A 14,456-nucleotide genomic window follows, 5' to 3' on the forward strand; every position below is an offset into this window, starting at 1 on the left:
AATTCCGTCACGTGTTTTCAATCGACATCCGTCGTTTCGGTTTCTCGGTCCAAATTTCTCCGTCGTCGATCTGCCCACGGTTGCTAGGGGAAGTGACGTCACAAACCCGTGACAGTTTTTTTTTTTTTTTTTTGTTGTTTTTTTTTTTCCTCAGTGAATCCCACAGCGGTAGTATCGGGACGGTCTCGGGAGCGGACTCGCACGGGAGAGAATCCGTCCCCATCCTGCCTCTAAACGGAGAAAGATGACATTTGAAGCGCCCGGAACATAAACTCGACGTTCGCAGCTTTCGGGAGACGCCGGTATCGCGGGGCTTCGCGGAGCGGAAAGGTTAGAAAGGGATGGTGAAAGTCGGACCGCCACAAAAGGAACCGAGTCTGGGATCCGGGGAGGAGGGGGGTTCGTCGGAATAAATAGGTCTGATATCATAGCTCGGAGGTTTAATTCATATTTGCCGAGTTAACGGGTAATCGGGGCAGATCGAGAGCATTTCTGTTCCGAGTTGTTGTTTTTTTTTGGCCGAGGTTAGAAACTATTGACACTTAGGTTGCATTAAGCTAACGCAGCAAAAAAAAAAAAAAAAAAAAAAAAAATGGAACTGAGAGTTGGGAACCGATACAGACTGGGCAGGAAAATTGGAAGCGGATCCTTCGGAGACATTTATTTGGGTGAGTACATTTTAAATGACACGCCAGCTAAAGGGCTGTAACGATCGCGACGTTTTATTTGACGTGCCAGTACAAATAACGGCGAATAACAATGGTGTTGCTGTTGTGACATAAGAGTGGCATACGGCGAAACATACACTAGTGTATTCGGACATGTTCACCCCGAGCAGAACATCCATTTATTTGGACAGAAAATGTGGATAAACATTAAATCTTTTTTTTTTTTTTTTTTTACTCGACCCGAATGACGGTAACTCGCCCAGTTCACATCGTATCCATTGCGATATTTCTAACAACAACAACAACAACAACGCTTAAGAATTCCCCTTAAATTTGGATCGACCCTGCAAACAAAACGATTTTCATATGCATGTAAAGCCCTCGACCTGCTCCAATAATCGCGATCAGTCGATCGGGTACGACTTGTGACAGCCTTTGGTCAGCTATCGAATTCCAGCCAGGATAGTTTCCCATCGAACCCAGTGCTTGTGCTGGCCAGGTTAGCTACCGAATTCCCAATGACGTGTTGGCTCATGTCATTTCTTTGTCATTTGAAGACATGACCACCGCTCCTCCGGCTGGCTCGACCCGGGTGACCTGAGCCACACAGGGGGGCCATGCCAACACGCTCATCTTTTGCATTACTGCATTTATGGCTTTGCGATTTTATTTTACGCCCGCAGACGTGCACAATCACCTGTTTTTGATCATTTTCACAATTTTGAGGTCTATTTGTAGTATTGTCGTTGGTTGCTTCTGGTTATAACGTTACTGTTATTATTTTTGCCTATTATCCTGATTTGAGCCGCTGTAAAATGTGAGATGAATAAAGTATCTATCGATCTATCTATCTTCCACCTCTTAGGTCCTATCTAAGTAAACACTTGTCTCAGGATATAGCCAATAACTTGCTGTTGATAAAACACTGAAATACCATTCAGCACCATGACTTTTTACTGTCAAACGGAGCCCGTGGCTTAAAGTGTCTGATCCTCACAAATTTGAATAAAGCGCCTCAAAGCGTTTCCTCTTTACACAATGCTCGACATGTTTAGTTTGGGGCTGGTTGAAACTGAAATGTGGAATTGCAGACTGAACCGAAGTTCCCTGCTTGTGCCTAGCTTGGTCCCTGCCATCTGTCAGCTAATGCTAGCACTGAAGGGCAGCAGATAACATTTCCAGGTACAGTGGTACCTCGACTTACGACTGTAATTCGTTCTATAAGAACGGTCGTATGTTCAAACAGTCGTATGTCGAAGCAGTTTTTCCCCATATAAATTATGAAATCATGAAGGGTGAAAATAAACAAAATACACAGCACAAACACGGTAAATATGAAAAAAATATGGATAAGCCACAAACTACGTGCACACACCATGTAGGTCGCCCGCTGACTGACTGCTGACTGACTGCTGACTGGCCGCCGACGCACCAACTGCCAATTTCCACGGTCGTATCTTAGAGCAGTCGGTCGCAAGTCCATACAAATTTTCGCTACTATCGCCACTCCTGTCTTGGATTAGTCGTAAGTAGATGCAGTCGTAAGCCGAGGTACCACTGTACTTCTGTCCGGTCTACACATGTTTTAGAATAAAGCACAATGAACCAGCCTCCCCTGGATTTGCTTCAGGACAGATACATATTTTTTGATATCGATCTTCTCTTTGGGTGTGGGTGTGGGTGTGTGTGGTGTGTTTAACAAAGTGCGTGCAAACAGGTTTTTTAGGTCCCTGGAATCAGGCAGATGTATTTTGCATTTTCAAAGGGGCGGGGAATTAATTTCAGTATAATACTATACAGATTTATATTTTAAGTTGCATAATTAACAGCTGTAAGAAGTACAGGCCATTTTGGCCAACTTGTGGATATCGTTTTATAATTATCATGCAACCTTATTTACTGCTTACTTGCTTTTTGCTTGCCACCTTATCCAAGGCTGTTTTTGCAGGTTTTATTCGCTCACAGTAGTGATACTAAAAAAGAAACGCATTCAACATATTCAAGCCCACTAAGCTGGGCACATGCGCACTGCCGCGTCTGGTGTGTAAAAGGAGAAAGAAATGATTGCACTCGTTCTGTCCAGTTTTAACCCTGGGGACAGGTATTGGGTGTTGGAATAGCACAGCTGACTAAACAAACAAGACCCACAGCGGAGGACACTTCCACTGACGAGGCGATGTGTTTACTCTTCACAATTTTGTGTCTTGATAGGACTGTTTATGCCATTTGACAAGTCAAATTGCGACATGTTTAGTAATATAACGAACAGGTCTACATTGTTACATCGGAGATATTTTAAAAGAGCTTAAAGGCTTTCCCTTTACTCCACCCCACCCACCATTTGTATTTCTACATGACATCTGTTTGGATTCTTGTGAGCTCTTGTCAATTGTAGACATTTGGTTTTGATAAGGCCAGTAACCACGCCCTCCTCTCTGGGGCTTGACTCATCTGGAAAATGTTTTCTCAAGCTACATATGCTTAGTTTTATAGCGACTCTTGACTGAATTACAGCATGTTGCATAACTGGACGCCTAACATTTTACATTGTTCTCTTTCTAAGAGTGTAGACGTCTGCCTCAGTAGTTAAGACTACTTAACTACTTAACACATTTTACTTTTTTTTTTTTTTTTAACTGTATTAAATGCTATTGTCACTACCTGCGTGCGTGTGTGTGCGTGTGCGTGTGCGCGTGCGTGTGTGTGTTTGCGTGTGTGCATTTTGGTCATCCTCAACACAAACACACTGAGAAGGAAGTTCCACTGAGCCACAATTCCCCTCTTGCTCTAAATGCAAATAAAATTTATATAACCACACATGCACATGTGAATCATCCAACTGGTTTGGTGGTTGTGTATGGAAGTGTTGGAGTGCCCTTTTGGAAGGCAAACCAGAAGAGTAAGAATTATGACTGAAGGTGTAGCCACATAGAAATTTAATCTCACTGTGGCCGTCTCCTGGTTGCAGAACAGTTTTCAAACATGACTAGAGCGGTCACAATTATTACATCATAGGCTGATCGCAATTATTTGAATTATTCGCAATAACTTTTTAAAATCATTATATTCCTCAATTATATTTTTCCATTCAAGTATTGTGGGAATTCTGAGCTAATGTTGCCATAAATGGACTGTTTTAATCACTTTTGTTGAGGCAAATTAACTGTGCTTTTCGTCCAAATTTTTATGTTCCAACATTTAAGGCTTTCTTGCTGAGGTGAATGTGTATTAGAACACTGTTGTATTGGCATAAAATAACATGACAATTCAATTAAACACAATTATTTGTTATTGTTAAATATGTAGTCAATTCTTATTGACCCGATCCTTAAATGACAATACTTTAGATTGTTTATAGCGCCACCTCTGTTTTTATTTATTTCTATATTTTGTCAGATGATTGTACGGTATAAAATGGAACGATTTTGTACTGGTTTTACCTCAGACTTAAAAATCACTTCTTTCCACTTCTCTGTGAGTTGATTGTGTTACACATGTGCTGCTCTTTGGTGTTCAGTCTACTGTGCAGCCCCTGGTTGCATCAAGTTCAACATGTCTGTCTCTTTAAAATGCTTAAATGAAATTATTGTTCTTGTGTGTGCTCTGTAGAGATACACCCAGCGTGCACTTTATTTGGTACACCTGTACAATCCGATGTAATCCAATACACCAGCTCAGCCATACATTTTGCTGTATGTTGCTTATGATGTTCAGGGTTTTTTACGCTGTCATAGAAGAGGTGTTAATTCAATGATATGTTTTAGCATCAAGGTTATAGTTGGTGGTGGTGTTGTACTGAGCTGCATTATATTCAGAGGCGTTTCTAATAATCTACCCCCCCCCCCCCCCCCATGTATGTCAATCGGGAGAACAACAATTCAGGAGCAACTCTCAATATAATGTAGTTCAGTACCACACCACATTTAACTATAATTTAATTACACATTTCCATCTCTACGCAGGCAAAAACTGAACATTATAAACTTCATAAAAATAGAATTCATGGCTGAGCTGGTGTATTGGATTACATTGGATTGTACAGGTGTACCTAATAAAGTTCACACTGGGTGTATATTGCCTGCCAGAGTCAATCCAAAGACCTTATCTAGCCAGCTTATCTCTCTCGTGAGCTTGTTAAACCCGTGAAAGCTATTTTAAGTGAACATAATACATGCACAATTGAAATGATCAGATATTAAATGGGGGGGAAGCCCTAATTAAAGTTTAATATTAAAGTTATTTACTCTCAATATGCTTCTTTTAATGAAATAAATCCTAAACGTAAACAAATCAGATATTCAAGATTCAAGAGGTTATTTGTCACATGCATATACATAATCTCAAATATATGCAGTGAAATGTCATGACACCTGGTGATTATGCACAATAAGCTCTAAAAATACTAAAATGTGCATAATCGACACGAGGCACTTGCGCAGGTGGCCGGAGGGGGCGGCGCCACAATCACGATCGTGGGTTCTATAATTATATAACAGTCAATACTAACAAAAGACACTTTATTGATTTGCCGTGGGAAATTACAGCAATCTGACGCCACATTGCAAGTCAAAAAGAAATAAAATGAAATTGTTAAAAAATATGTGCATGTCTGTACTCAACAGAAGTTAACAGCACTTGTACAGCTGACTGTCGAAACTTGTCTTTTTAGTAGTTTTTTTTTTTGTTTGCACCACAGTGAAAAACACTGTGGTATGTAGGGGCCCCTGAGGTGGAATCCCTGTACCATCTCTTTGTTCTAAATCTCTTTTTGATCAGAACAACAGGCATGGGCCATTGTTTGACCCGTTTGAGCATCCATGACTATCATTTATCAACATCCAAAGATGTAGTTGCATTTGTTCTTTTTGAACGTTCTGAGCTGTATCGGACAAGTTGTGGATTTGAATGAACAGCCATGGACACCTTTCCTCAATGAATCATGATGGAGCTTATGTAACATCTTGGCCTGTATCTGAAGTGTGAAACCAGCCTCTGTGGGCCCCTATAGTTTCTGTTAGTAGTCAGTTGAGAGCGGGCTGGCTCTGTTTTTATTGCTGCTGGGCGGGGACAGGCCTTGACTTGTTCAGCCACTCAATGTTCCATGTCAATAAGTTGAACAACAATTTTGAAGAGAATGCTCTGTTTTTCTTTTGGCTGACAAATAAGTCGTCCCTGTTTCAACCGGCCCAGGTTGAACAAAATCTATCACAATACTTTTGATTGTTTTAAAATATTGTGACGTACAACCACCCACTTTGTATGTGTGCAGCCTCAAATTCTGTACAAACCATTCAACTGGTCTGCTCCGCAGCTTAGACAGAATATGGTTGAATGTCGCAAGGATGAATTGGCTTTGCATCAATTATTTCCCCCACATCCATGATTGTCAAAGATGGACAGGTGCTGGCAGGTTTTGTTTGGAGTTTTGTAGTTTGTCATAGTTCACAACTCCATGGGGGTGGGTGCTTCCTTCCTCCAGTTATATTGTTCGTTATTAGATTTCTATGTTCTGTTAGTTCTGCCTGGTATGTGTAAATATTTTGCTCATTTAAATGTGACGTTAAGGGGAGGGGCTCACTTAAAGCGCAGAGCGGCACAATAAGAGCTTAATACACCTAAGTGATGTTGTGACTTTAATTTCTGTGATTACTGTAGCAATTTGCATTTTAGTCTACAATTGTAAAATAATTGGGATTAATAATTTAATTGTCTTTTGTTAATTTTATGCCACTATAATATTATAAGCCTATGATAGTGTAATACTCTTACGCAATGATGAAAATGCATGTGACAACAAGGTTTATTTGTCATATACATACATTCATACATATATGCAGTGAAATGTCTTTGCAACACAGATTGAGATTAGACACAAACTGTAAAAATACTAAAATGTGTAAACCTCTTGAATGTAATTCACATTCTGTTTATTACTGCATTACTAACATTGGCTCAAAATTCCCCTTCAATTTGGATGAAAATGTACATGAAATACATCTCCTTTTTTTTTTCTTGTTCAACTATATGAAATGACTTCTTACCCCAGATTTAGTTATTATGAACTCTTTTTATTTTTGCTAATGCATAATATTTTTCACTGGGTTTACACGTATGATTGTAGAATCAAATGGCTTTGCGAAATGATTACGTGAGCTTAAATAGGACTTCCTTGTAAAATAAAGGTAAAATAAACAAATACTTGTGATCAGAGGATTATGTTATTGTTACAGCTCTACAAAACAATACATGTCAATACATGCAGGGTACATGATTCGGGCACACCGCATTTATTTATTTATTTATTTACCAATTTATTTTTATTTTTAACTGTGGGGTCAGCATGCTGGGCATACAACACAGTATGTGTGTGCCATTGCATTGATGGATTGCTGAGACTTCATATTTTGTGTAAAATTGCCATAAAAGTACCATAATAGTACATTCCTCCATATTCTCCTGTGTTATGTGGAAGCCATTAAACTAAAGTAGTTTTAAGCCCTTTTTCCACTTGCACTGAAAGCCCTAAATCTACTGGCACCGTTCTTATTGGCTGTGAATGGAACTGTGTGGGAATGGAAGAAGTAGCATTGCCGATGAAAATTGTGTTTTTATCCTAGATGTATTTATTTTATTTTACGACGTTTACATGCAACAAAAAATCCCCGCGTGCCAGTCCCGGTGCGGTGTCCCCCACAAGCTGGGAGCACGGCAATGAAAGTTGGACAAACTTTTGAATTAGCCCTTGTAGATCTAATATGAGTGAAGGTTCAGAAACTGGATTGCTTATTCCTCGCCTCAAATTTGTTCAGAAACAGATTTTGGTGGACGGATAAGGTGAAATCCCTGAAGGTTAAGGAGTAACTGCAACGGAACCCGGAAGCCATGCTCAAATGCCATGGGCTCACAGAACCTGGAACATGTGCTCAAACCCCATTGGCTCACATAACTGGTGGCCTCAGGGGGATGGCTCCACCCACTTAGACAGAGGAACACATCGGATGGCACATGGATTTAGAGGTGTGTTAGAATGGCTTTAATGCATAATCTGAGTGGTATTTCCAGCAAACAAATTACAAAACATGTTTTAGGGACCTCAGAGACCTTTTATTAACTTGTGTAAAAGGGAGCATAATAGGTCCACTTTAAAAATGCCACTCAGACCCTAGACATGTCTCTTACACGTCTCGCTTGCCCGCTGTCTGCACTAGAGTGCAGAGCCAGATGGAGCGAGCGGACAGGTAGAGGTAGAACAGGTGGAGAATGTTCCTTCTATGGAGGCAGAGAGTGTAGGACAGGTTGGAGATTCAAGAGGTTATTTGTCACATACATATGCAGTTAGTTGTCATGACAGCCGGTGATTACACACAATAAGCTCTATAAGCGCTATCTTGAAATGATCAAACTGATTTAATAACATTGGGTTAGGGTAATTGCATCTGGGGACAGGGCTCTGGAACCTTATTGCAGCGGGGGGAACAGAGGGAGGGGCGGGGAGACGGGAAGTGAAGCGCGGGTCCCATAACCCATTACGTACTGTATCCGTAACGGTCATCTATATGTGGGAACAAACTCCATACGGCACCTTTCCGTAAAGGAGGCCAATTTGGGAATGACTACCTACTGCCTTGGCCGGATATTTTTTATCCAGCAATGTTACAGGTTCCATGTCGGAAAGGGACTATAGTTTGTTCAGGACTGCACTTCTTGTTTTTGGAAAAACAAATGGCTTTAGCCTTGTGAATATTGACCTGAACTGCTTTGCACTTGTAACACAGTCTTTGTGTCCCTCTAGGCACGGATATTTCAGTGGGGGAGGAGGTGGCCATCAAGCTAGAATGTGTAAAGACCAAGCACCCCCAGCTCCACATCGAGAGCAAGATCTATAAGATGATGCAAGGAGGAGGTAAGTGTCCCATCGCAAGCTCTTCACTTTTCCTTTTTTTCTGAAACATTCTGTCCATCAGATTTATTCTCCTTTTTTTTTTTTTACTTTATTACCCCCCCCCCCCCCCCCATTTAAACACTTAACCCTAACAGGTAGAAAGTTGTATTTATTCTCTCTACACCGTATTTTCAAACCTATGTTAATGTGATGCACACGTTGCTCGGGCAGATAATGATCCACAGGAGTCATCTAGCAGGCTGAGACGGACGAACGCTGATCCACTCACAGTACTGGACATCAGTCCAGTACTGTGAGTGAGTGAGTGGATCAGCGTTGAATCAGCTTATCATAGAGCGAACAGACTACTAGCTCCTCACAAACCATTCAGTTGGCTTTGATCCAAATGTAAGCAAGTGGATTAATATTGGCCTTATTATTTGGTTAAAAAACAGTCAAGGCTAACTAATAAAGGCACTGATTTCTCTGCATTGCGGAATCAGTCATGTAAATGTATACTATTTTACACTATGGTCACCAGGGCTGGGACAAAACATTGATCCCTAGGATGTACAGCGATTCTAGCACAAAACAAGACGCACAAAACTCCATAATCAAACTCCTCTGTTTTCGACATTCGAAGAGTTTCTAAAACAGTGCAGGAAAACAAATATCCTTAGCCTGATGAATATTGACCTGAAATGAAGCCATGCCTCCCATTGATTGCTGTGAGCACATTTAGCAAGTGTAATAGCTTCCTTTAATGTTGGAGAGGACAAAGAGTTTGCGGACTATTAGACACTGGAATGGAAGTACAACCTTTCGTCTTGGGGTGACACAGCAACGCTTGCTCACATACAACCACACCAAAACCCCCACACTGAAATCACTGAGGAAAGCAAAGGTGGTGGCCGTAACCCGCGATGCCTTCTACTGCCATAGAATCCTGCCATTAGAACACAGCAGAGCAGGCAGACCAGCATTTTTGTTCACTTTCATAACATGTAGAAATAAAAAAGAAAACCAAGATGCATCAAGAATCATTTCATAATTTAATTGTGGCACCCTGAATCTAAATCGATCGAGGAGTGCCTAGAGATTCCCACCCCTAACGGTCACTGGACTGGTGTCTCATTTTATTATTTCTGTTCTATAATTTGGCTTTTTTTTCCCCTTCGTTTGCCAACCGTTAAACATTGTTCTCTTTGATCGTCAGTGGGAATCCCAACAATAAAATGGTGTGGAGCGGAGGGTGACTACAATGTGATGGTAATGGAGCTTCTCGGGCCCAGTCTGGAGGATCTGTTCAACTTCTGCTCCCGCAAGTTCAGTCTGAAGACGGTCCTGTTGCTAGCGGACCAGATGGTGAGACCGACCGTTAGCATAGAGCGGTAATATCACTTAACCATCGCCACGCACGATGCTCAAACCAGTGCTTCTATCCCTTAATTGTGGTTAGTCTTGTATTTTCTGATCATAATAGTGTGTGTGTGCGTTTGCAACAAAGCGCCCCCTATGTTTCGTCCCAGATAACTGCAGAGGACTTGGAGGTGAATTTTATTGTTTACAGTTAAGTACCTTCTTCCCCTTGTCCCTGTTGTCATCGCCACAGATCAGCAGGATTGAGTACATCCACTCCAAGAACTTCATCCATAGAGACGTAAAGCCGGACAACTTCCTCATGGGACTTGGAAAGAAGGGCAACCTGGTCTACATCATCGACTTTGGCCTGGCCAAGAAGTACCGTGACGCCCGCACGCACCAGCACATCCCGTACCGCGAGAACAAGAACCTCACCGGCACGGCCCGCTACGCTTCCATCAACACACACCTGGGAATTGGTAGGTTAACACGCGTGTGTCTCCATCCTCAAATCTGTCTGCACACAAAACGTCTACAGAAGACTGCGTTGGAATTTAAAGGTCGATCAGCAATCGTTTTCTTTTTGTTTTTTCCCCCTCTTACCCCAACAGAGCAGTCCAGGAGAGATGACTTGGAGTCACTTGGTTACGTCCTCATGTACTTTAACTTGGGCTCGCTGCCGTGGCAGGGCCTCAAGGCTGCCACCAAGAGGCAGAAGTACGAACGCATCAGCGAGAAGAAAATGTCCACCCCCATCGAGGTGCTATGCAAAGGATACCCCTGTGAGTGGTTATTTGGACGGTCCTTTTGATGACGTTTTCCTTGGAGCTGCTGGGTTCAAAGGAAAACACTGTTTGTTTGTTTTTTTTACCGATCTACCCTGTTCTTCAGTCATTAGGAGTCAACCCAAGTCATTGTCATCAGAATCTTTTTTTTTTAATTGATCCAGTATTGATAGAATACCTTCAGACAACCGCCGGGGCGATCGCCACTGCGTTTGTCGATTTTACAATAAATTTAAAAGATTTAAAAGAAGAATGCCAAATAACTTCAGTTGACTCCCAATGATTGAAAGACAAGCAAGCCAGTGAATGATCCATGAAATCACTGTGTGAAGCCATCACGTCATTTCATTGCAGAAGGGGGAATGCAGAGTGAAATAACCCACAAAATAATCCCGCCTTCCTGTTTCTTCCTCAGCTGAGTTTGCCACCTATCTGAACTTCTGTCGCTCCCTGCGGTTTGACGACAAGCCCGACTATTCCTATCTGCGGCAGCTGTTCAGGAACCTGTTCCACAGGCAGGGCTTCTCTTACGACTACGTCTTTGACTGGAACATGCTCAAGTTTGTGAGTACAAATAAAGTTGAAGTTAATGTGAAAAGTAGTTAAATGCAGTTGAGTTAAACCTAGGCGTATTTGCAGTTTTCTGCACGCTTATCAGTCCGAGCCGTATTTGTAAATAATATCATGTTCTTGGTAGAAACACAACACAAATTGGCTCATATTTACAAGCATGTGGTTTTCAGTTCTGCTTGCGCTGGGTTGTCTTGATTGCTCCTGTATCCTCAATCCCCCCCGGCTCCTGTCTCACTTTCAGGGAGCCAATCGTGCGGCAGAGGAGGCGGAGCGCGATCGCAGGGACAGAGAGGACAGGCTGAGGCACGGCAGGAACCCCGGCACCAGGGGCATACCTGCTGCGTCAGGGCGACCCCGTGGAACGCAGGATGGGGCGCCACCTACACCCCTCACACCCACCTCACACACAGGTGAGCTGACGTGACACCGCAACTGTCCTGCGCCCCCCCTAGGAGTCTGGAGGCATTGCAGGGGGTCCACAGTAAAATAATGTATATCATTGTAATTTGTTGCTAATTCGTTTTTTTTTTTTTTTTTTTTTTATAAAATGTATATTGAAGTATATATTTTGGCAATTTTAATATACATTGGTCGAATATAAGAACATAAAATATAATGAAATATATGTATTTATTGCCATGAAAATGTTTGGGAATCCTATCATCCAATCAGAACTTGTTGCTATCACACAACTGATTCTTTGAGCAGCCCTCTTGTGCCTCACATCCTCCGTACCTCGTGTAACACCCGCCACTGCCTCCCTGTTCCGCAGCAAACACGTCCCCGAGACAGGTGTCCGGCATGGAGCGGGAGAGGAAGGTCAGCATGAGGCTCCACCGCGGCGCTCCCGTCAACGTGTCCTCCTCCGACCTGACGGGGCGGCAGGACACCTCCCGCATGTCGACCTCACAGGTACAAGTCTGCCCGCTGTCCTGAGCGCCAGTGACGCAGTGGAAGACTGCGTCTAAATGAATCTATAAAATACCCCCCACAACCCCTTTTTTTTTTTTTTTGTTCATAGAGGGATTATGGCTATTACAAAATGTTCCGGGAGTAAATACGCTGGAGGAAAAAAGCCGCTGGAGACTGGAACCTTTTGTGCTTTCTGGAAAAAAAAATAATAAAAGATATTCCTTCTTACTTCTTGTACGTGTGCTTCCACAGGTGATCGGAGTAATCAAAAGTTATTTCAAAAGAGGGGCCCGTAAAGTGTTCGTCTAAAAGGTTCAAACTCAGTATTTTACAAAGGACCTGTTGAGTCCTTGAGCAAGCCAAAACCAGGAAGAAAAGGATCTCTGTTTTTCCTTTTTAGTCCCGCGGGAATAGTTTGAGTCATCGCCGGGTCTGAAGGCTGTAGGTTTGGTTTCTGACTTGACATATACGGCCCTTCTCTTTTCCTCCCTCCCCCCCACACACCCCCCCCAACCTCAGAATAGCATTCCCTACGAGCATCACGCCAAGTAGACGCTCGCACACGTCCTTGTGTGACAGCGGCCACACCGGGTGAGTCCCGTCCCCTGAAGCGCCAGGGATGCACTGCTCCCACACTCCAGTTTGTCCACATGGTGCCCTGACTCAGAGGCAGATCACTCACTTTTATGTGGACTCCAAAGGAATTAGGCCAACTCGGTCTGCTCTCTTCCCTCGCTTCTTGCCTCCTGATAATATATATATATACAAAAGAAAAAAATAGCATGAGGAGCCGGTGAGACTGGAATGTAATATAGGAATTGGACGGAGTAATATGTGAAGTGGTAGGTATCAAAATTCAAGGCTGGAATAGAAGGTTCTCTGCAATCAGGGTGTGGTTGTAAAAATGATGACATTTTAGTTGACTATTACTTCGTCCTTTTTAATGCCCCTATCCTAATATAGCGTACACGAGTAATAATGCATGTCTCTCTGATGCAGAAGAGGTATCTATTCACACTGAATAAAATTCAGGTAGTTAGTTTGCTTCAATCACTGCAAAATTTCCAACTTTTGCTTAAAATTTTCGTAAACTTTGAATGGATCGTTACGATTCCTCAAACGATAAGCTCAGATAATTGCGATTATGTAATAATTGTGACAGCTATCTGTAATGCTTTCTGGATTCGGCTTATTCCAAGTGAGCCTGAGTCCTTCCTGGGACTTGGAAGTATGACATCACCTGAGGCGGCTGATGTCCACAGACTAGAAGTTCCGAGAAATTCATCAAATTCATTGTGTCGATTTTGTCCCCCAACGTGTGCATCCTGGAAGGCCAATTTGAAATCAAACGCCATACTTCCTAAAATATTTATGACGTCGTCACGCCCCGCCGAGTCTCAATGGTCTGCTCTGAGTCAGTGGCCGAGGCTATTTCAGCCCGACACTGTGAGGACTGGAGTGAGCCATCCACCGCAGTGCATCGAAGCCTCAGCCTGTGACACCTCCCCCCCGCCCCTCCCCGAGTGTGGAAGCCCTGCCCCCTCTCAACCGATCCCGTGCTTGTGGCTTGTTGCTTGTCCTGTCGGTCTGATGCCGGAGAGCGGTTACATCTCAGCATGATGACCGCGCTTCATAGCGTCTGAAAGGCACCCTCACCCTCAAGCTTGCCTAAGCGAGTGGATGTGGAAACGAGTGGGTTTTTTTTTTTGTTGTTTTTTTAAATTAATTTCTCCTGCAAACTTCCTCTCCTTTTGGCTTTGTCGCACCAACACATGCATGACCTCCAGCTACTACCAGTCAGCTTTAAGTTTTCCCTTGGCTGTGGACTACAGCATGACGTGCAAAAATGATAAACAATAGCACATTCTTGATTTCAGGACATTTTCTATGTAACTAGGGCTGGGTTAAATAAATCAATCCAATTCAATTCTCCTGTTTCCGTTTCTGAATAGATTTTTTTTAAATGATCAATACTTTCTTTGAAAATTATGCAACACTTTCCCACTTAAGTATCACCACAGTTGTAAGTAAAACTTATGTAAAAAAAAAAAAAAAAGTGACATTTTTTTAGTAATATACATCAGATGGTACACGGAAAAGTTGGTATGACCTAGCAATTCTCATTATGTATAAATGTTTATATCTAGGTCGATAGATAGATAGATGTTGTGAGCCATCTCATCAATATTGAATTGATATTCAATTAAATTGTGACCCTTTGTATCGAATTCCAGCCGAATACCCAGCCCTATTTGGAACTATTTTAAGCAGCTT

The 14,456-nt window shown here is 42.4% G+C and overlaps 1 protein-coding gene across 2 annotated transcripts; it reads left to right on the top strand.

Annotated features, from left to right (window-relative positions):
- csnk1db (casein kinase 1, delta b) lies at positions 1–12,776 on the top strand. Of its 2 annotated transcripts, XM_080021042.1 has the most exons (9): positions 1–668; positions 8,461–8,571; positions 9,767–9,915; positions 10,163–10,391; positions 10,524–10,694; positions 11,113–11,261; positions 11,512–11,680; positions 12,043–12,182; positions 12,702–12,776. In XM_080021042.1, exons 1-9 carry the CDS (start codon positions 593–595, stop codon positions 12,732–12,734), a joined length of 1,227 nt encoding a protein of 408 aa, XP_079877168.1. In that variant the 5' UTR covers positions 1–592; the 3' UTR covers positions 12,735–12,776. The 2 variants fall into 2 exon arrangements, with proteins under 2 accessions (XP_079877168.1, XP_079877167.1); XM_080021041.1 differs by having other exon boundaries at positions 10,163–10,694.
- Positions 12,777–14,456: the final 1,680 nt, after the last annotated feature.

Source organism: Zeus faber, assembly GCF_960531495.2.
Source record: "Zeus faber genome assembly, chromosome: 20".
Taxonomy (NCBI): domain Eukaryota; kingdom Metazoa; phylum Chordata; class Actinopteri; order Zeiformes; family Zeidae; genus Zeus; species Zeus faber.

Coding starts and splice junctions, on each gene's coding strand:
- csnk1db (XM_080021041.1), top strand. CDS start 593: ATGGAACTGAGAGTTGGGAACCGATACAGACTGGGCAGGAAAATTGGA. Junction 10,695..11,112: donor GCTATGCAAAGGATACCCCT/GTGAGTGGTTAT, acceptor TTTCTTCCTCAG/CTGAGTTTGCCACCTATCTG. Junction 11,681..12,042: donor CACACCCACCTCACACACAG/GTGAGCTGACGT, acceptor CCTGTTCCGCAG/CAAACACGTCCCCGAGACAG.